This window comes from Copidosoma floridanum, unplaced genomic scaffold, assembly GCF_036245765.1.
Source record: "Copidosoma floridanum isolate Cflo_tuat_1 unplaced genomic scaffold, Cflo_Japanese_pri ptg000020l, whole genome shotgun sequence".
Taxonomy (NCBI): Eukaryota; Metazoa; Arthropoda; class Insecta; order Hymenoptera; family Encyrtidae; genus Copidosoma; species Copidosoma floridanum.
In genome coordinates, this window is record NW_028321897.1 from 16969972 (window position 1) to 16994004 (window position 24033).

Sequence of the window (24033 nt, forward strand, 5' to 3'; positions counted from 1 at the left end):
AAAATAATATTTCTTCCTAGTTATCACTAAACAAAGAAAGGGCCAAAATTAAAGAGAGCTAGTAAAAAACGAACGCTGCTTTTTTATTTTCTTATCTCGCATGTCACTACTCTTTCCACCCGATTATTGTTAAGCTGTGACACAGGTAATTTAATGCAGCCCCGTTGCTAGGAGAATAAATACACCTTATCAGAACCAAAAAGGAGGATACAACACATAGAAATACATATATAAAAGAGAAAAAAAAAAAGAAAAAAAAAAAAGGAAAAAAAATGATTCATCCACACGACACTATCCATGAGTCAGAGAGTGATAGCGAAGGCCCAAGTAATGATATGACGGCAGACTCGTACAGGCCAGAGCCCAATAGTAAACAAAAGAAGGAAAATATGACGGAACGAATGTTGGAATTGGAGCTGGAACCCGAGGGGTGCGAGAAACTAGACGCCCTGGACGAAGAAACAAAAGCGATTGTCATAAGTTTAATTTCAAAGATAAAAGGAAAACTAAAAAGAGCAGAGGAAGTGAACGTGCCACATGTGTCAAACACTGAGACCAGCCGAAATCTGTCACCGACGATAAGGGATCAAAGGGACATATTGTGTGACACAAACGCAAACACAGGACGTATAAATAAAGAAATGGACCCTCTTTCTGGCGAACGAGTCTTCGGGCGAAGCTTAAGAGAAACTGAAGAAATACGTGGAACTCGAAAAAATAAAACAAATATGTTGTCAACACAATGGAGCATGCCAGAGAAACAAGAGCGGCCGATTCACGTTACACCCCGTCACGAATATCAAGGCACAAGAAACTCCGGGACGAGAGACTCTCATGCTCAACAGCTGTGGGACGGATTAAGGGATATGAACAAAGAACTTGGAAAAATGAAGGAATTCGTGTCTATGGTAGCAGAACCATCGTTGACTAATATTTACACAAACTGGACCGAGTTTAATAAACATAGGGATAGGGACAATATAGCACCAACCATGGGCCTATATACAGAAAATATGCAAGCTACGGGTAATCATAACCATCCACGCAGACCGCAGAATTTACAACAAAACATTCTGCCCACGCTCAGCCACATGGCAAACAGCATCCCGTTCTTCGACGGCGACCCAATCAATCTGCCACTATTCGAAAGAATGGTAAGAATGACTGCTCAAATAATCGGTCCAGAATATGAATTATTTTTCCTTGGAACCATTGCAAGTAGACTAAAGGGAAAAGCAGCTGAGCATTTTGCGCCTAGATTGGCTTTATTCGGCACGGTCCAGGAATTTCTTGGGGAACTTTCGAACAGATATGGGAGTATAAATAATTCGGACACCTTAATGGCACAATTGAAGATAATCAGACAGCAAAATCGGGAATCGATAGAAGATTACGGCGGAAGGGTACAACGATTATATTACAGGCTCACGATGCTGCACGATTCGAATCCAAGCTTACTGCCGATTCAAAAGCAGGTCCTAAAGGAAGGCGTGGAGGCAGAAGCAGTCAAACAATTTACATATGGGTTGCACCCAACATACAGGTGCAAAATCACAAGCTTAAATCCGAGGACTCTCTGTGAAGCAATCATAGAGGCATTAAAAACAGAGAGTGACCTCAGTCTACGGCACGCATTACCAGTAAGTGCACTGCCTGCATACGATAAGGCAACAACCGAGCGAGGGCCACTAGTAAACCCAGCAAGTAAAGAGGATAACACAACAGAAATCACTAACGGGGCACAAGGGAACGCAGCAAACGTAAAACGCTGTATATATTGCGACGGCAGAACTGGGCATTCAGTCGAGGAATGCCGAAAATTACTAGCAGTAATCAAGGACAGAAAAACTTCGCGAGGCAATGGAAGAGATTAAAAAAAAAATTGCAGTTATTGTCAGAGACCAGGACACTACGCGAGAGACTGTCGTTTACGTATGAAAGACATAGATGAAGAGGAAAGACGGCGAAACGAGGGAAATAACCAACCCGTAAATAATACCCATACCAACAGAAATGCCTATGATTATAGGGGTGAAAATGATAACTTTAAAAACAATTATTACAATAATTACAACAGGGGCTATAATAATGGCCCAGCAGAACAACATAACAGGAATAATAATTACAATTATAGGAACAATAACTACAATAATAGAAATAACGATTACAATAATAGAAATAACAACTACTATGACAGAAATCATAACAATAACAGGTATAATAACTACAACCCTACAGGGAGCAATTATTACACCAACCGCGGCTACAGTGACCAGTATAATAACAACAACAGGGAATCATTCAACCGTTATGAGAACGACTATAAAAATTAAGACAGTAGGGACGGCTATAATAGGGACCTAATTAGGCAAGAGCCGCCACGGGATAGGGGCCCACAGCATCGAGAAAATAACGCATACAGCCATGACAATAGGAGGGACGTACCGGCAGCTTTAAACTCGCAAGATGTTCGGCGTGCTCCCCAAACGTCGGGCATCAACTAGAGAAAGAGATAGAGAAAAGTGTGTCCAGTGAGGAAGAATGTGTGAGAGAGAGGCCGCAAAAGACGGAGAAAGAGAGAGTAAAGAAGAAGACGCACAACGACAGTCCGAGTACTTACACAGTGCAAGAAAAAATAGAAAGTAATACGGCACAGCAGGATACCACTCCAATAAAACGGAGCGGAAAACACACAAGAAAAGGCTGGAGAGCCCTCAAGAAAAGTAATCGGACAAAGGCACCGGACACACATGTAGATAATGATGAACCCAAGCTTTCAGAGCGCGACGAAGAAATAGAGCAGCTTCCCAAGATAACTATAAAACTCGCGAGAACAGGGCATAGGCCACCATCGGTCCAGTCACAGGGACCACAGTTAAAGAATGGAAAGGCGACTTTTTATGCGAATACAGGCGCAGAGATTTCGATTGTAAGGGTTAATTTTTTAAGCACAGACATACCAATAGACAGTAGGTATCGAGTAGCTATCATTGGCGTGACTCACGGAGCACGCAAAACGTTTGGCACAGTACAGGCCCAGTTGCACGGATTAGAGTGCACTTTACATGAAGTCCCCCATGACTTCCCAATTAACGCGAAAGGAATCATAGGGTGGGATATTTTTAAGCGATACCGGGGCCAAATAAGCGCCGCCGAGAATATGATTAAATTGGATAGCGTAGAGATACCACTGGTAAGGCCGGAGTGTTTTAAAATATCTGCGAGATCGAGGCAAGTAATTTATGCGCGAATAAGAAAAAGCAAAAATAATTCAGAAAATGGCTGGATACCCCTCCAAGAAATGGAGGAAGGAATATTGTTCGGGAACTTTATAGCCAGGAATGTTAATGGTAAAATAGTCGCAGAGTGCATTAATACAAGTAACGAAATTAAATACGTGCCTGTTCTGGAAGTAGAGCTGCTAGAATATGAGGGAATTTACCGGAAGCGCGCAGAAGACGTCGAAGGGGACGACGTCGAAAGCTTGGGGGAAGCAATGATAAGATTATTTAATAAAGAAAGAAGAGATGACAAGAAAAAAATTGAAATTTTTACAAAAAACGAAGGGGAGCTAGAGAAACAAAATCAGGTGGATAAAATAATGCAACTCGTAGACACAGCTGGTTGCAACAAGGAAGAAATAGAACATGTGAGAAAACTGATCGAGTCAAACCCTTATGTATTTGGCCTTGACGGTGAGCCTCTCAAGGCAACACACCTGATAAAACACCGAATTATAACGACGTCGGATAAACCCATCGTAGCGAAAAGATTTAGATATCCACAAGCAATAAGGGATCAAATGAAAGTCGAAATTAAAAAAATGCTTGAACAAGGAATAATTAAACCCTCCACCTCCCCGTATAACTCAAATACATGGATAGTGGCAAAACAACCGGGGCCAAACAACGAAAAAAGAGTAAGAGTAGTCACAGACTTTCGACTACTAAACGAAGTCACATTAGGGTCATGTTACCCGCTACCATTTCAGAGTGACATTTTAGAGAATCTAGCATCAGCACGTTACATCACGGTGGTGGACCTCAAATCAGGATTTTTTCAGGTAAAAATACACGAAGATGATGCACATAAAACCGCATTTTCGGGCCCAGACGGGCACTACTAATACAAAAGGATGCCTATGGGGTGCAAGGACTCACCAAACACATTTCTAAGGGCTATCGCACTAGCACTAGCAGGATTACAGGGCCATGAAATAAAAGTTTATCTCGACGACATAATGGTATTTGCCCCTGACCTTGAGGAACACGGAAAACGATTTACGAAATTGCTTAAACGGCTCGCAGCCGCCAACCTCACGATAGAGCCTAAGAAATGTCAATTCTTAAAAAGAGAGGCAAAAGTGCTCGGTCATATTGTAGGCAATGGACAGATAATGACTGACCCAAAGAAACTTGAGGCAGCTAGAAATTACCCTCAACCAACAAATGCAAAAAAGATAAAACAATTTCTAGGATTCGTAGGCTATTACAGACGATTCATCAAGAATTATGCACGAATTGCCCAACCCCTATCAAATCTCCTAAGAACGGGCACGAAATTCGAATGGGGCGATCAGCAAGAGCAGGCACTTAAAACTCTTGTGAATACATTGTGCAGCGGACCTGTACTCATCGCCCCGGATTCAGAAAAACCTTTTATCGTTACGACGGATGCATCAGATTACGCGATTGGAGCAATTTTGAGTCAAGGAGAGATTGGAAAAGATAGACCGTGTGAGTACGCGTCTCGCTGTCTCAAAGGGAGCGAACTCCGCTACCCAACGTACGACAAAGAACTTTTGGCAATTGTATTCGCAAAAGAGCAATTTAGGCCATACCTATACGGACGGAAATTTACGGTAGTTACAGACCACGAGCCGCTTAAACACTTTCATTCATCTAAAAAACCAGACATTCGTTTCAACAGGCTCAAAGCGGAATTAAGAGGGTATGAGTTCGAAGTCATGTACCGCCCAGGTATAAACAACAGACCACCCGACGCATTATCACGAAACCCAATATTACAAGAAGGGGAAGTGAATCCTGAACGGCCACGCCAAGAGCTATATCAGCTAGCGAACGAACAAGAGAATAAAGAACTGGCTGATAGCAGCGGACCACCGGCGCGCATATTTAAAGTACGGGCAACTCTTAAGGAAAGAATTCAAGGTAATCCGAAGAAAATAAAGATCCGATGCACCGACTCAGAAAACTCGAACGTCGTAATACAGAAAAAGAAACGATATCAGGGTGAAAATATTGGAAAAAATTCAGATATGGGAACAGAAGGTCAAGAAAACGGCGATGCGGACTCTGAATCAGAGGAGCCTAGCAAAAGGTTTTCGCCGCTGCTGCAAGCACTACGAAATCAAAACGAGTTGAAAATACGCGTTGTTACAGAAAAAGGGGAATTTATTTCACAAGGGCCAGCAGACGGAAAATTGGGCTACATTAAGAAAGAACCGGGCTTTCGAAAAGGGATAACTGCTACAAGCACACCAGCAATCGAGAAAAACGAAATGGGACCAAAAGAACGGAAAACTCGCAAGCGTCAATTAGACACACTTACGAGGAAGCAAGCACCATTCTCTATCACAGAACACAACGAAAGTCCGTCAAGAGATATTATAATTGCAAACTGTGGGACACCAATAATAACAAATGATGATTCAGAAAACCATAGTCCAAAACTTGATGATTGGGGTCGGCAGCTGATACAAGCAAGCCTAGCAGCCGAAGCGGCAAAGAAAAAGAGAGACAAAGAAGAAACAAGCGATATCCGAAAGCTGACGGAAATAGACGAAACAGCAGAAAAGACCGAGATCACGGAGAAAGGCGTTTTCAAAAGCAAGGAGGTCGAAGTGATGCAGAGAGCCGACCAAGCACGAAGCGAACCAAAGGAAAAAGAGAGCGAAGAGGAGCTAGCACGGGACGAGCATACGATGAATAGCCCGCTCACCAACGGCACCAACATATATAATAAGACTGAACGTATAAACGGCGCAATCCGACACGACGCACACCTTTACGACCTAATAGACGGCCTTGGTGGCGGATTTCGGGCAAAAGTCCTAATTGACGTTAAAAAACGAGCGGTTGAAGGTAAACAAGGATTAAGAATAGACCTATGGAAAGATGAAGATGACCGAGTAGAAAAATTAGAAAGTTCAATGGACAGTAAAAACCAAAAAGGGAATGAGAACACAATAATTAGGAACGATTCGCCACCAACAAATGAGTTAAGGCAAAACTATGCAACGTCGGTCGAAATGAGCGAAGGAGAAGATAGGGAGACTCGTGAATGTGGAGATTCTCGCGCAGAGCCAAATAAGAGGCTCACGTTAGTCGATGTACCCCGGGACGAAAGCTGTCTCTTTCATTGCCTCATACTTTTATATGGATTGGAAATGTCACAGGACAGACTGAGAAAAACGCTCCTTAGCTCGGAATGGATAAATAAATGTAAAGACCCAGAGGGCACAAAAAACATCTTAAAGGAGAGCCACGCGTTTGGGGACGGAGAATGCGCCTTTGTATTTTCTCAAATACATAAAGTAAACATATGCATACACTTTCAATTATCAAGAGAAAGAACAATCTTTCAACACTTTATAGGGAAAAAAGGGGAAACATTTAAACACATACGCCTCAAGAATGATCATTATCAGGCTTTAATAGAATACGATGAAGGCAGCCATCTGACAACAGACCACGAAGAAAAAAGTGAAAAGTGCTCAGCCGGCGGGAAAGGTTTGAACGATACTAGAGTCAGCACCAGTAAGCAGGGCAATCGCGAAGAAGGACACGAAACAGGAGATAGTGATGTAAGACACATGAGCAACGGGGAGAGCTCCAATGATGAGTCAGGAAAAGGAGAGAGACAGACGAGCAGTGAAAATTTCGCACAAAAAGAGGGAGAGAGCGCAACAGAGAAGGTGCACGAGGACAGGGAGACACCACCACCTGACCCTCCACCACCACCTGATTCCGATAGCACATCGACAATAGCCTCAGGAAGCGAAGAAGAGAGCAGGGGACTAAACCAAGCTCTAGTCGAAGAAAGCTAAAGCGATCAAAAGGAGGGGAATGATCTCAAGAACGTCAGCGCGCTAGATAAATATAGGGTATGCAGAACCCGACTACCGTGTGATAGGCCACCATGGGTCCCAGGCGATGGATCAAACCCCCCTCTGTTTCAAAAAGTAAAGAAAGTAAAAGATCACCCCTTCAGATACCTAGACAACCTAGCCTTCTGGACAGTAGTGGAAAACGTCCCGGATACAGAGACAATTGACGCGCTCTACGAGCAAGGATACATTGATCCAATAGTGATGAATCACGAAGTGAGGGCGGTCGGAAACACCATGCTTTCTAGAAACAGGAAAGTATTGGTCATACGCATGTACGTGAGAAAACACTTTGATGACAGGGCGTTACGGACAGACATCAAGATATGCTTAAAATCACTACAGGGATTAGTGAAAAGCAATAGTCTAAAAAACATTGGAATAATAAGGGACCTCGCGATTCTAGACATAAACCAATGGATGTATTTGATCGAGCAGCTAGAGGAAATTTTCAAGGAAATCAATATTATAATTACTTTGTACACAAACACGCTTGTTGTGCCACCAGTAGATCAACGATTCAAAGTTATTAAAGAGTACCATGAGTCAACGGTGGGAGGACATAGGGGGATCAACAAAACTTATAATAGGATAGCAAAGGATTTTTACTGGAGAAACATGAGACCCGGAGTTAGGCAATTTGTGGCGGGATGCGAATCGTGCCAAACGAAAAAACTGGTAAGAGTAAAAGCCAATCAGGCGATGCTTATTACTGACACACTGAGCAGACCATTTGAGAAAATTTCAATAGATTTCTATAGACCAATAAATAAGCCTTCAGACCATGGTAACACGCATATATTGTCAATCCAGGACTGGCTGACAAAATACATAGTATTAGCGCCGGTACAGCGAGCAACGACGCAAGAGACGGTAAAAGCTCTCTTAAACTACTTTATGCCATATTTTGGAGCCCCAGAAAAATTATTATCAGACACGGGGACACATTTTATGAACAGAACAATGGAAGAGTTCGCAAGATTGTTCAAAATCAATAAAATCGGCAGCACAGCATTCCACCCACAGAGTAATGGAGCAATAGAAAGGATGCACCATGTGCTATGCGAGTATCTCAAGGCGTACGTCGACAAAAACGAAAAATGGGATGAATTAATACCTTTATGCATGCTCGCATATAATACATCCGAGCATGAAAGCACAGGGTACACTCCGTACGAGTTACTCTTTGGACAGAGAGCACGTATCCCCTCGAGCTTTAAACGGGTAGAAGCAGACCAAACGTAAAGCAAATACTTTGAGCAAATCACGGATACCCTCACACAAATGCGAACAATAGCAGCGCTGAAACAGGTACAAAGCAAGTATGGATCCAAATATTACTACGACAGGAAACTTAACACTAAATTTTTTATGGAAGGAGAAATGGTGTACATATTAAAAGAGCCATCGAAAGGCAAATATGATTCGCTATACGAGGGCCCGTATGAAATTACAGGTATCAATTATATTAACAAAAACGTAAAATAACAGAGAGGTGACGAAATAAGAGTATCGCATGTAGATAAGATCAAAAAAGCATGCATGGTAAAGGCACCGCCAGAAAATGCGAACAGGGTGAAGAACACGGTAGTTCGGAATTAAATATTTGACTTCACTTAAATTTTCGCGGCCCCCGGACGCGGCGCGAAAATATTTCAGGAAATAAGGGATCAAGTAGGCTTACGATAAAGTTTTAGCGGCCTTTAAACGCACGCGGAAATTTAAGTGGGAAATAGGAAAGGTAGGGGTGAGATCAACAAATATACAGGCAATGATACAAGCATCCATTGAGGAATCAATAAACAGATAGTGTAGGGCATCAGTATGCCTAATTACGCAAGCTGAACCAAAGTAGGGCGTATGGCGCTACCTCATAAAAATCGATGACTAATGTCATAAATACAAAAAAAAAGAAAAAAAACAGAAAACAAATTGTATTAAACTAAAGCAAGTATTTCAATAAAGTAAGGAATTGAATTTTTTATTTTTACCAATTATGCACGCTACTGCAAGTCAAATGCAGAAGACACATATAGATGTGTGAATATAAAAAATTGTACATCATGAATGATGAAGCATGCTAATAAGCTAATGTGCGTGTTTCGTTAAAATTAAGGTATGAATCATTACGAACCAAAAATAAAAACAAAACTGAATTTTTTTTCAAAACTAGAAGATATGTTGTATAACAGAACGACGTCAAAAAAAAAACAACGGATTGGCAATACAATAAAACTCTGAGGCCGTTGGTTTCAATAAATTTTTTTTTTTTCAGCGTTTTATTTTATTTTTTTTTTTTTTTACGGAACCATTTAAGCATCTTCCCGCTTTCGTCCCCGCCCACGGGACCGACGCGGTAGATCTATTGGATTTGCGGGTCCCGGCGTCGGCACTGCACCGAGAATGCCGTGGCAGCTCGGGCAGCTCGCGCAAGAAGGGGGTGCCACAGCCTCCCTACTGAAAACAAAGAGCCCACCGTCAGCAGGCTGGACCTATATAAAAAAAAAAAAAAAAAAAAAAAAAAAAAAAAAAAAAAAAAAAAAAGAAGAGAGAGAAAATAAACAATGAGTTATATCAAACAGGATACTTACCGCCCCGTGGGTTGGGCAGTTAATGGGGGCAAATGCAGTTTTCCCCTCCACCACCACAAGCTGGGCCCCGCGGACGCGCCCGACGGACTGCACCCGTCGGCTAATATACAACACTACGAACTAAAGGATTAAAACAAGGAAGTTACATACGGTCACGCACAAGATAATTGGACCAGAAGAAAAAAAAAAAGACACTTACATGATTGCACTGGAGGCACAACAATGCCTCCTTCAGTGTCGCCCCATCCAGGAGGGCACACATGCTCCCATCTGTGGCCTTGAACCCGGGCTGACGCAGGCCGTCGCGAGTCGAACTCGCGAAATCTCTAAGCCGGCTCATAAAACCAGTTAAATCACAGTTAAAAGACGACATTATAGATAAGAAAGAATGCATCAAATGATACAAGCAAAAATTGAAACCGGCGGACGACGAGGACTTTTCGGGAGAAAGATCCAGAGAGCACTGAGGAAAAGTCCGGAGGACTCAATGCAATAAGGGCGTCTTTCTGCTATACACAACGCACAGAGTCATATAATACGAAAGAGCAAACAGGGCACAATAATCGGCTCGCGTCAACTATAAATGCCAATACATGCTTTCTCTCGCTCCGAACACGTGTGCAGCAATGTTGCACAGTTCACTTTCTTTAGGAAAGGACGTCTAGGCTTGTATTTTATGAGTTTACTAAGAATCGCAACTATTTATTACTAAGAAAGAAGTGTTCAAAACACTTCAATGAACCAAAAAAAAAACAACCTTTTTTTCTCCCCTTTTTTTTAGCAAAAGTACTGTAAAAAAGAATGTTGGCACAAACAGCCTCATATAACTCGAATTAACGAACACTTGTTTACCGTTCCCAACCGTATAACAATGTTAATAATTACTTCGCTATGTATGTATTTTTTTCTTAATTTTTTAAGCTGCGCAACAAACCACGATATGTAAACGTAGAGCTATACTCCCAACTTGACCCGCAGTATACAACTCGTTCACGTAATAAGATTATAGCTTAAGCTTTTGTCATTGCCTGTACAAAAACGTTAGGCTTCACAAGGGAAATTAGGAACCGCATACGGGCGCCACTCATAACTAAACTCTTTTTAGTAATCCAAAAAAAGGGGGAAGCACAAGAACCAAAAAAAGAGAAGTACCCACCCTTTTTTTTTGTCTTAGGGCAAAAGCCGCACAAGGAAAAAAACAAATAGGAGAAGTAGAATTAATAAAAAAAAATCCAAGAATAATAGTGGAAAACCTGGTTCCAGTCCAGTCGGCCACAGCAACGTGGCAAGTTATATGGTACGTGGATTGGAGCCAGCTGATCGAGGAGGCGGGACAATTTTTACGAGCGCAGAGGCAGGCCAGCTGGAAATGCACAGTAACATTAAGAAAGAAGGACGAATGTACAGAGCGAATAAATCGGGCCACTGAGGAAGTTCTGCAAACAAGGAAAAAAGTGCAAGAAGCCTACAGAGCAGTGGTGGGTCAAGGAATATATAGTCACACCACAAATGTGCTAATAATTCAAGGTCAATTAACAGGTGCGGAAAAGGAGAAAATACAAGAATTAATAATTTCAAAACCTCTTACTACAATAGACACAAACAAATATTTAACAGAACATATAACGATCTCAACGTTTGGGGATCACGAAGAAGAAATACAGAAAATGAGAAAATTCGAAGAAGAAGCAGGGAAAATAAAGGAAGAAGGACTAACAATAGCCGCAGACTGGAAAACAGGAACGGACAAAGTATCAAACATGGTAAAAGAATTTTAAAAAAAAGCCAAAGAACTCGCAACAAAATTTAGAAAGGCAGCTGATATAGTATATTTAGCGAGCCGTGGCGTAATACACCTACCAGAGGAAACATTAATAGCCATATCGGAGGCCAAGATTTTGGCAGGACAGTTAAGATCGGACCTCAAGTTTCCGGGGGAGGAAAGCGCTACAACAGAGGAAGAAATCGGGGAAACTGTGGAGGCAGCAACCATAGCATTTAACGGAAAAATTATATATTATATAGAGATACCCCTGGTGACAAAAGAGGATTTTGATCTCCTCAGAATATCCCCGTTACCGGTGAAACAGGAGTGGTTTAATGCAACAGACATCGTGGCATACTTACAGCCAACATACGAATATGTAGCAATCAGCGCAAGCGCAAAGAGTTTCGCACCAGTGTCGCCAGAAACTGTCCAAAAATGCAAAAAAATAGGACGAAAACGCATTTGCACACTGTTGGAACCGGCACATGAGATAGAAGAAGACCACCCGTGCGAAATAAAATTAATCCTGGATTATCCAATAAAATATCCAGAGGAATGCCCGATATTATTGGCCAAATTAAGAGGTACTTATTAAACACGCCTACATTCGAAGAACCAGCATGCTTTCAGCACTACGGGAGAGGAGAAAATACATGTGCAATGCAAGCATACGGAGCACAAAACGTTAAAAGTTACAGACGCAGGAGTGATAAATTTATCAGAAGATTGCACGGCTCAAGCATCAGAAACAAGACTGAGTCCGGGATCAGAAAAGGGCAAGAGCCAAATAATGAAGTTTAATGACTCGAACCTGAATATAGGGAAAATAATACAGGGCATAAAAGGGATAAAAGGTGGCAAGTTACGAGAGCTAATGAGTATAATAATAAAAAGGGATGGGTTACAGGACCTCGGCAATCAAGAGCACGGGGCTGAGGAAAACTTAAAAACTGGCACAAAATTAATGGACATAGTCCAACGCGTGCGCGAACTCTTGCAAACACAAAGCGAATTATCCAAATGGAAGGAGTACGCGTGGGCGGCAGCAGAAATAACTTTAGGCTTAGCAGCAGGATCATTCGGATTCCTAAAATGAGGGGGCCCCTTGATATTAAATCTGGCTAGAATGTTCGCAGGTAGACAACGCAGAGACAACGCAGAAAGGGAAGGGACTGCAGCGACGAGTCCCTCAGCGCCTCAGCCGACATCCTTCGAAATGCAGAAGAGGACACCGAGACACCTAGCCAACATCCCGGTAACCATCACGAGAGCATCCTCCACGGGTTTTGGGCCCACATAAAACATACGACGTAACAAGTGATCCCTACTACCAAAAAAAAAGAGAAAATAACAAAATTAAGGGACACGAAATAACAAGTTAAATATAGGGAAAAAGCATTGTAATAATAATGATAACAATAATAATTAAAATTATGTAATAGTGATACAGTATAGTTATATAGACACTAAGGTGACAGTAATAAAAAAAAAATAAAAAAAAAAAACAACAACAAATACCATTTTAACAATGATAAAAAATAAGAATGAGCACCAGGAGTCACTCGACTATATCGGAGGGCGCAGTCCGAAGGATGAAACTATTAAACTAGGAAAGAATTTTTTTTTAAGTATGTAGTATCGAAAAAGCCACTGTAAGTCAAAAAAAAACTGGTAGTTGTAGCGATAATAATAATAACAATAATAATAATAATAATAATAATAATAGTAATGTTATAAGTATAATAACAACAAATACCATTTTAACAATGAAAAAATGAGAATGAGCGCCGGGAGTCGCTCGGCTATACCGAGGGGCGCAGTCCGTAGGACAATAAAATTTTTTTTTTCTTTTGATGATAAGGTTGTACGAAATTTATTTTTTTTCTCTTTTTTTGATAAATAAGCGCAAGTAAAAGTATAAAAAAAAAAAAAAAAAAAAAAAACCACATTGTAAAACCACACTCAATGTAAAGTAGTCGTAAACAGAAGCCCGCTTCGCGGCAATTTCATATATAATTGTAATGTAAGGCAAAGCGCATACAAAAACAATATTGTTATACACTTAGCACACGATGAGAGGAGACTGAATGATTGTGAGAGAAAAAATATAAATGTTAAGGGAACAGTGGTTCTCTAAAAAAATCGAAGAATGAGTGTAGGATACTAAACTACATTAACAACACAAACAACAGAATACAATACAGCACACACACGCACACTCGCAACAAATCCACAGGCTCAGTACCGCCAACATCAGAAAGCCAGCGTCGTCGAGGGCGACGACGTCGCGGCCTCGGACGTGTTACGTACGATATGCTAGGCATATCATACTAACTCCCCCTGGTGACCACGAAGCTACCCTATCAAGAGGGTACTGACGGGAGGGGAACCAGGTTATATAAGGCCCAGCAAGCTTCAAAATCGGGAGAACGAAGGGAAGACTCGCAGAGACCGGGAAAACGAAGGGAATACTCGGACAGACCGGCAGAACGAAGGGAAGACTCGCACAGACAGGGAGAGCGAAGATCGGGCAATTAATCGGGAACACACACACGCGTCTTTGCCTTATAATTAAGTATCTTGAATAAAGGTCTTTAAGGTTCCAAGGTTTTGATCGTTCTCGCGAAGCACCTCCTTACCTTTCGGTTTACCCACGTAACACTGGTTTTTTAAAGTCGACAAAATTAAAATAAAACAATAAAACGATTAAACTAAAAATTTCTTAAGCACTTATCACTGTCTAAATACAAAAAAAAACCTATTTCAATTTAAATAGGTCATGAGATTCCTAAGACATGCATAATCACAAGAGAGAGAGTGAGAAAAAGAGAGAGAGAGAGACGAACACAGACGGACATTCTAGTCAGAGAACTTTACTTTGATTCTAGACTTTAGAAAACATTTTCATAACATGTTAACTCGATATGCTATTTTTCGCTTATGAAGAAGCTTTTTCTATGAGGACGCAAAAACTGACAGAATATCAGCGTTCATTTACACGATATTTATAGTGCATGTTTAATTCACAAAATTCATGAAATGCATTTGTGTGCAAAACCGATTTATTTCAACTGAAAGAAATATGCCCTACATTTTTTATGGATCCATAAAGTATAGACTTAAAAATTTTTTAAATAAAAAAAAGGTAACGATATTTTTGTTGGTTTAACAAATAGTAATTATAGCTGTTTTTAATCATCAGAAAAAACTGTTAACAAAATATTATAAAAAATTGTAAAAGAATCAATTTTTTTTAAAGTGTAGTATTCAATGATTTGATGGAAAAAATCTTTAGTAGTACTTTTTGCCATAAAAGTGCTATCGTCATCAAGGCGATTTTTCAGCCAAATGAAGGACAAGATAGTCCTAGTTGAATGGCGTTTGTGTGGCAAACGCTATTTTTCTACCTATAAATTTTACACGGAGTGGTCTGCTTATTTATCGAGATATGTAAGGCCAACAATGATACGATGCTGGGACATCATATTTAATATTCTGAAAAATAATTTTAATTGCACCCTATTTATGTTATACATAAATTAATGATACAATCTTATGTGTACCATCCGATTCCATCCATACAATCCTAGATGTTATCAATAGCTTTCATGTACAATCTTAATTTACCCATGAAATTTAAAATAATGTGTCCATTGACTTGATAGAGGACTTTTACTTTCACATCAAAAATTTCACAAAAACAGTAAAATAAAAGTCGAATCCCTACTAAGCCAGAATAATTGTTTGAGAGAACTCTATGATTCTATAATTAAACAACGTTCACACAAAAATACAACAAATATTCATGACAGTCAGAATAGTGATGGTTCATTGAATAATAATACTTTCAACTCTTTTCGCTCTCTTACATTCCCCTTTTTTATTACAACTTGTTTAATGAATCCAAAGAAATCTTGGCCAAAAAAATTTTTTGGTCATACCCAAAACTAACAGTACGTTTAGCCTCTCAGTTTGGGTAGGCACAAGACTAATATGTTAGAAATAATAAATACTACATACTGCTTAAAATACAATAACAGCAGCGCTGAATACGTAGGTCAAACCGTACGTCAACTAAAAATAAGATTTAAGAAACATGTTTACATATTTGCTCAAAGGGCAACTTGGTGATGTCTGCACACATACGGAAATCAAAACATTCGTTTTTTAAAGACAGCATAAAAACTTTAGATATAAAAAGTAATTGACAAAAAGACTTACTTCTACAACAGTTTCTATTAATTTTAACAGCAACAGTATCAGCAAACAAGATTCAAATAAACTCAGTAATACACAAAAAAATATTCTATCTCAAAGTGATAAATAGTCTTACAACCATACATGACTTTGAATTGTACCAATTTCCAATAAAAATCTCACTTTAAATATCACGTATTACCTAGTTATTATTGTGTGTATGATCTGACGTTGTTTTGGTGAATGTGTACTATAATCAAATGTATACCCATACTTGACCGAAGAGCTCCACTGCCGCTTTGAATAATTTTTACAGTTTTATTACATTCATAGTGACATACGAATTTATTGTGATTATTGACTGTATTGACATTGTCAATTGTTGTCCAAAGTTCTCTGTATTAATGTATATTTACATACGATCTTTCATTTATATGTATTTTGTGATGAATGTATTAAGTCTACTACGTAACCGTACTGCTTAGCCATAGTACATGTTCATAAGTTAATATCAAATTTAGAGTTGGAAACACGCCTGTACAGTTAGTATACTTAAACATTGTAGCTGTAACTGATGAGGCCAATGGATGTTGGCGAAATGTTGTCAAAAATATAAGCATTATCAATAACATCAAGTGATCGAAGTTTAATTTCACCCTGTAAGACCAACAATGTCTCAACAATTTATCTATTTATTTATGATAGTTGTACGAACATTCAAAAAAGATCTATAATGGAATGTACTAAGCCTACAAAATTAAAAAATTTACATTATCAGACATTTTATTTTGCATTATGTACTGAAGTAAATAGAAATTCCACCAAGAGAGGTGCTGTGTGCAGTAAATAGTGTATGGTAAAAATTATTATACGTTTCTACCTGCAGAGCTTAATAGGTAAATTTCTTTTCCTCTCTTTGGTTTTATTTAATAGTCATACATAGTATCATTGTATAACAATAAATAATTGGGTGTTGGTACGAAGAGCATACAAGGGGTAAGGTTTGTCACTTCGTATACTTTACCAAGTATACATTTAAAAGACTGACTGCGTTGACTGACAGAGTTGACAAAGTTTGGAGAATTGAACTGCAACTTATACGCAGATTTAAACAATTAGAAATAAAAAAAAAAATTAGGCATTACTGAATATCTATATCTGTTATTGATTGTTCCTTTTATAATTATTTAATACATGTATACCTACAATGGCTTACTTTTTTTATGGGTCAACTTTTTGTAACACTATGAATGTTTAATTCAAAAGTCATTAGGTTAGGAATGTCAATTTTTTACTTTACATTTCTTTAAAGTATACACACTCACAAACAGTGCACACACACACACATATATTATAATGTTTTTGTTTGTAGAAAATTTCAGTGAAGTTGATCTTGAAAAAGCTACTCTTTTTTTTACAGGACACTAATGATACGAATAAAGAAGTACATTAGTCTCACTCCACTAAGTTGTCTGTTGCTAGACATTCGCGAGGATAATGTATTCCGTGCCATTATAGGATTTCATTAAAATAGAAGGCATCCAAAGATGAACAAAAAATGGATAAACTGTACTATAAAATTAAAGAAAAATTTAGTTTTCATTCTACTGCTAAAAACTGACGAATCACAGCAAGTAAAATATAATTGTATAACAATGATATCTATTTCCTTATTCAAGTGATCTTTCAAGCACTAGATATTAAACAAAGTTTCATTGCAATATATCAAAATCAGTATTTTATAATTTAGTTATGAAAAGCCAATGGACAATTGAATATATTACCACTGTTACTGTACATCAATTTCCTTAGTTAAAGTTAATATTATTTTTTAAGCTATTTACATTATAGACTAGAATATACCTAAAACAGTTGTGCTAGGTGAACTGTAGGTAAGATAATCTTTATTTGAACACCAGGCTGGAAATTCCTTTTGTTTAACAGGTTGCCCGAAATCATTATCCTCCTCTCTTTTCCATGGCAAAACTTTTTCTGTCGCAGTAGGTGTTATATCATTATGAAATTCACCTACAAATTGATAAAAAATGAGTATTGGAACAAAATATTAAATAAAGTAAGTTCAAATGAAAGTAAAACATTAATAAATTAATTATTAATAGTTTTCATAAGTAAAAGAATACTTATTGTAATAGTTGTACCAGTTAATACAAACATTGCTTCTTATAAAATGTTTAATGACCTTTACTAACATAGCTGTACAGTTAAATATTAGTACTTTGTTTCTTGCAATCCATAGACTCTTAACAAACAGTTAGAAGTATAAGTTGCAACATAGTTTTTAATAATGAAACGCTGAAAAAAGCTAAAAAATTAGTAGGGAGTGGGCACGTTGCCTACGTACAGAAATATGTAAATAAAGGAGTCGGTCATCTGATCCATCGCTATGTTGTGAGACAAACATCTGTCAGCTTAAATCCGTAGGTTAGGTACAAACTTTTGTCTCCTAACTGCCCTAATCCACAGCTCCTTCTGTTTTGTTTCATGGGGTCTACTTGGGAATCTATGCAGCACCACCCCCTGCTTTTCTTTCTTGTTGCAATTAACATCGCAGCACTGTCTCATACGCATTTCGTTACTTTGTAAGCGTAAACACTGATTCAGATTATACAGCTAGTGGCAGCCTATGTCGACTGCTTGGAGTTCTTGCTCTCACGTATACAACATTACAGATAAGTATGTGTGTTGTGTACTATATGACAGATGATATTTAATAATCCATTATTTAAAATTTCGTGCGATTTGAAGTGCCTAGCAAAATTATTTATCCGTATAATAGACCCGGTTTGGCTAAATAACATTTTTTTCCGCCTTCGATTTCTCAACTAATTACTTTAAATGAAATAATATCTTTTCACCTAAGACAACGCTTACTGTACGATTCATGGGTGTACGGGTTCGCCAACTTTGCTCACCTACAGCGCTGCAGTCGTTTTCTTATCCCCTCCAACCTGATGCACGGAGCGAACAAGTATTAATTTTGCTACTATTCAAATCGAACTGTATCACAACATTTTTTATAAAAAAATCAAAATATTTCTTAACTTCTGTTTCGTTCTGACTTTTATATTTATAATTTTCAGCCAATACAGCATTAAATTCAACACTTATTATTTTCATAAAAATATTGTTCCTACCTATCGTAATTTTAAGACATAAAATTGCTATTTAAAACAAGCCAGTACAGATGTAGGGCTTTCCAAAGCAGATGTTGACAAAAGTTTCTATGAGTATCAATCAAAAAAAAAAAAAACAAATAAATGACATAGCATACCAGAAGACAGACAAACGTTATAATTTTTATTTTTTTTATTATAAGAGTAAGCATATTGAGTAAGCAAAAAAAAAATTTAAGTCATAATGTATGCACGCCTAACATGATAATAAGTATGTAATTTCGTAGGTGAATCTCAGACAAACAATGTAATACATGATGTTATTTGATTGACCTACATTACAAGAAGGTCGCAACATCTGTTATTCCTATATGGATCTATTATATACACAATGTAGCGACGACACTAGCCAGGTGCCTAGTGGTAGCAGCTACTGCGAATTTCGATCACGTGACCTACACACGCTTCGCATGCGTAGAGTGCACAGTAGTTACCACGCAAGACTTCTGCACTTGGTCCTTACACGTATGTGTTTACGGTATACATTACAAAGGCGATTGTGCATAAAAATGCTTAAAATCGTATACGTTGTTGCAGAGTGCATACATGTTTATTGTGATGTGAAAAAATAAGTAAATATAATATTTATGAGCTCGTTAACACACACACACACATATATATATATATATATATATATATATATATATATATATAACTTTAATTGCATACTATCAGACAAAAATTTCTAGTAGTGTTAACAAGAAAAGAGCCGAATACGTATGCTGTTCTTGTTCAACAAAGGATAAAGTAAGTAAGGTAAATAAAAAATCCTGTGGCAAATTATTTCCCACATTTTTTTAATTCTTTAATATCAAGTACGTAAAAAACAAGATCGTGACCATTGGGTTATAATTATTTCTAACATAGGTTTGATTTTTAGTATGAACTTACAGGTAATAATATTGTTTTCGTTCCTCACTATTTCTTATGTCATTATCGAGCTTTTATTGAGGATGCCTATAAATTATACTCTTAGAATGACAGTAACAAAGATAAATACGTATAATAATAGAAACTAAACAACGACTAGTTCGAATATTGATAACAATATGAGTAACTTAAATTTTCTAACAAGTTATAACCTTAGACAGAGTAAAATAAGTGTTGGAAAGTTTTGAAAAACAGGTTTCTTACATACTCTTTTTACAAACTCTTATGTAAATTGTAAGCTGTTCAAATTCCAAAACTCATTTTTTTTCAAAAGTATGCCATTGACGACTTCTTTTATCTGTTTTTCTGCACTTTAACAGGTAGATGCATCGTTTAAAGATATTTATGGAATAAATTTTTCAACCCCATGGTCTTAGGAGTCACTGTTGTTTACTATAACTTAAATCCAAAAAGTTTTAAGTAAGTTGACTAACGTCTCAAAAAATTATGACATTGCATAGTTAGCTCATGAACTTTTGTGTGTGTGTGTGTGTTTGTGTGTATCAGTGATGCCAGATGAGATATCATTCCTCTCAAACCAGAGTTCAGTACTCTACTTCTATACTTCTTCTATACTTTACCTCTCCATGTGATGTGCATGGTTATCCCAAATACACTCAAATAGCCTATATATCACATCTGTACCCCCTCATATACAACACGCCGTAGCCGAATGGATAGAATCAATTTTGTTTTTGCAGGTCATCATTTCAAATCGCATCTGCGTACTTTTTTTTGTTTCTTTTTTTTTACAGTTGCTGTTTAAGAAGATTTAATAATATTTATTTATGATTTGCAAAACTGCACTGACAATTAGTTTTTCTTTGAGTGTTATGAGTTGACGCCTCTGAAGAAAAATAGCATGTTTTAGTTATTGTGTCTGTGAAAAAGTAACAATACTACTACCATTCTAATTAAGTTTCTCACTTTCTAAGAACAGTTCTTATTAACAAACATTGAGAACTTAGGGGAAGGTTAATAAACAGATTTAAAGACTTGTTAACGATTTTATTTATAAAAAATAATAAGTTTTTAAGTTCGTAACGTTAATAAAGGTAAATAAACAGCATTATACGATTAATTTTGTTTGTTTGTTACTAAATATTAGTTGTGAATCATCAATTAGTAAAGGTTTCTCTATATTGTTGTGTAAAATTACCTAATTTTGACCAAAAAAAAATAGCACATTTGGTTATTAGAACGAGAAATCTTTATTTTTATTCTCTAATAATTGTACAATTTCCTTAATAATAATTCATTAAAGTTATTTCTAATAAAAATAATTATGTGTTCAGCTTTTTTTTAATAATAGGGATTTGGTTATTGATAAGCTTTACTAAAACTTCTCAGAATAAAACGTCATTATTAAATGACGGTATTTACATGAAAATTCATCCGTACAGTATAAAAATATCATACATAAATAAATGAACATAACAGCAATACCAAGTTAAATCAATCATCATTACCAATTAACAAAAAAAGACTTTCGTGCACATGATCGCTTTTTTAATGGGCTTGATTGTTAATTAAAATTTAATTTATGACAAATAAGAAGTCTACAATACCAGGGCTTGTTAATTAACTAACATCACAATAAATTTGAATGAGAAAGACTCAAGCGTACTAGATATTTCTGTTGAAGGTGCTTGCGTATTAATTGATGTTTTCATTTGTTACAAATATAAAAAGACAAGATCCTACTGGATTATTTATATTATAAGCTATTGTTAATTAACTACGATCTTCTTTTTAGAGCTATCAATGTATAAAGTCAAATAGAAATTAGTTGTAAATGCAGTTTTTCAAATCATAAATTATTATTATCAAATCTACTCAAACAGTAGCTGTAAAAAAAACGAAACGAAAAAAAAGTAGGCAGATGAGATTCTAAGGTATGACCAGCAAAAACGAAATTGATTCTATCCACTCGGTTATGGTGTGTTATATATGAGGGGGTACAGACGTACTATGTAAGCTGTTTGAGTGGGCTTGGGGTAACCATGCACATCACATGGAGAGGGGAAGTACAGAAGCAGGAGAACTGGGTAGAGACTCTTTCGAGCTGTACTCTAGTAGTGCCAGCCTATAGCCTGCGAGATTCTAGAGTACAGAACTCTGGTTTGTAGAAATTGCCACGCCGTTGCATCTGGCATCACTAGTATATATGGTGAGAATTTTCTCAACTATTCCAGCGCCAGCACAGACAGGGCACATGTGTGCTAAAGACGACTTTTTCATCTCATCGTTTGGGCTTGAGAAAAATGTTTTGAAAACCACAAAAGAATTAATCGTCATGCAATTTTCTCTCAGCTTTCTAATGGTGCTATCAGTTTTCATAAATTTTCATTTCGTATAACCGATAAGAATACAAATCTTGGTAAAAATGCGTTGAGTCTTATAATGTCAGTCTTTTAGAATTTTTTCGACCATTTAGATCGAAAGATAAGACAATTTTAATATCGTATAGTCAATAAAAGAAGAAGGGCTTTTTTTATATTTTTATGTATTAGACCAATAAATACATAGGTCTGATCTCTTAAATAAAAAGAATCATTATGTTAACAAAAGTTTAGTGAAATTTTCGCAAAAAAAAAAAAAACAATGTAAATATTCTGAAGAGTACAAAAAAAAAAGTTAAATCTTATTTTTATTCATGTAAACAAATCATAATGGACCTGTATTTTAAGTCTGTCATCCCTCCTTGGTTGTTAATAATAAAATATTATGTTGTTACTTGCATGTCCCTTGAATTATAAATTTTCATCTACATTTATTAATTGTTAGTTGTATCTTCAAAAAATAAGTAAATAAAAGTGTCTTGTGGTGTGTGGCAGCATGAGGAGCGGTGACAGATGCATAGCAGCTGCCTGTGCCGCGCGGTGACTCACAGCTACACATTTATCAGTCTGATACATAAAAATATCAAAAAACCCATCTTTTTTATTGTTTGTCCTTTAGTAAAATTGTCTCATCTTACGATCTAGATGGTCAAAAAAAATTTTTGAAACTTACATCATGAGATTTAACGCATTTTTACCAACATTTGCATTTTTATAGGTTATGAAGTGACAATTTGTTAAAACTGATAGCACTATTAGAAAGCTGAGAAAAAAGTGTATAGGAATTAATGTTTTTGTGATTTTTAAAATATTTTTTTCAAGCGCAAACGACGAGATGACAAAGTCGTCTTTTGCGCTTACCTGGCATTTCTGCGGTGGCGCTAGGGCAGTTGAGTAAATTCTCCCCATATGTGTGAATGTGTATGCGTGTATATGTGTATTATGGGGAAGTAAATGACAGTATGGGGGGGGCTTAAGCTATGCTGGTGCAATATAAAGTATTACTCATTCCTTAACAATATGTATTAGGTTAAATTTTTTTTTTTAATAAAATTTTCAAGTAAATAAAACAATTGTAAGAAATTGTATTAAGATTCCTGTATTTCATAACTTTGCTTTTATTTTTTACGTCTAACTTTATTTTGGGTGCAGAGTATTCTGAGGTCAAGATAAATTAACCACTTTCCAAAAGACATGATTTATCCACATTATATAAATACGTAACTATTATTCAAATCCGCTATTATACAGAAATATCTTACTTTCCGGCATTTAAGAGCACATTGAAGCTTAGTTTTGCAAAACGTTGTTTGTAATTCAAATTGGAAAATAAATATTTTTATCTGTTTACAAGTTTTCGAAGAATGAAATTTCGATTATTATGTCCACGCTTATGCTGTTAAGAATATGAAGCAGCAAATACGCTTAAGGGTCAATGATTTGCCAGTATGCCTTTTTTTTGTCAGATGAAAAAAGACTTTATTACATTTTTCTAACGTCCAGATTGTAATAATAGTTATGTACGTACAACAGTATGCACACTCACACATTTAATTTTGTATACTATTAGAAATACTGTTTTCTTCTTTTGTGAATTAATATAAAACATGCTATTTTTATTCTCCAATACTAACAAATTCTATTTGCAACCATTTTTAATACGTAATTAAATTTTTCACAATTACTTGGGATGCTGCATTAATTTCCCTTTTCCCTTATCAATTTAGTATACGTAGTAGTAGCACTGCTCACACTATATGATGTACTTGATCACTTTCTTATAAGGTATATCAGCTACATACAAAGGTGGGGATTACGGCTGTTTATTAATTGGGCGCAACGTGAGTGTGAAACTTGTGATTGCTGCTGCCGCTAATTCAAG

At 37.1% G+C, this 24033-nt stretch overlaps 1 protein-coding gene across 1 annotated transcript in view; it reads right to left on the reverse strand.

The window, feature by feature from the left end:
• Nhe2 (Na[+]/H[+] hydrogen exchanger 2) overlaps nucleotides 1-24033 on the reverse strand; it is a 1770486-nt gene that overhangs the window by 123289 nt on the left and 1623164 nt on the right. The window contains exon 19 of the mRNA XM_089593690.1: nucleotides 17549-17713. Coding sequence (XP_089449816.1) covers nucleotides 17549-17713 — 165 coding nt within the window. The remainder of the gene's footprint in view (nucleotides 1-17548; nucleotides 17714-24033) is intronic.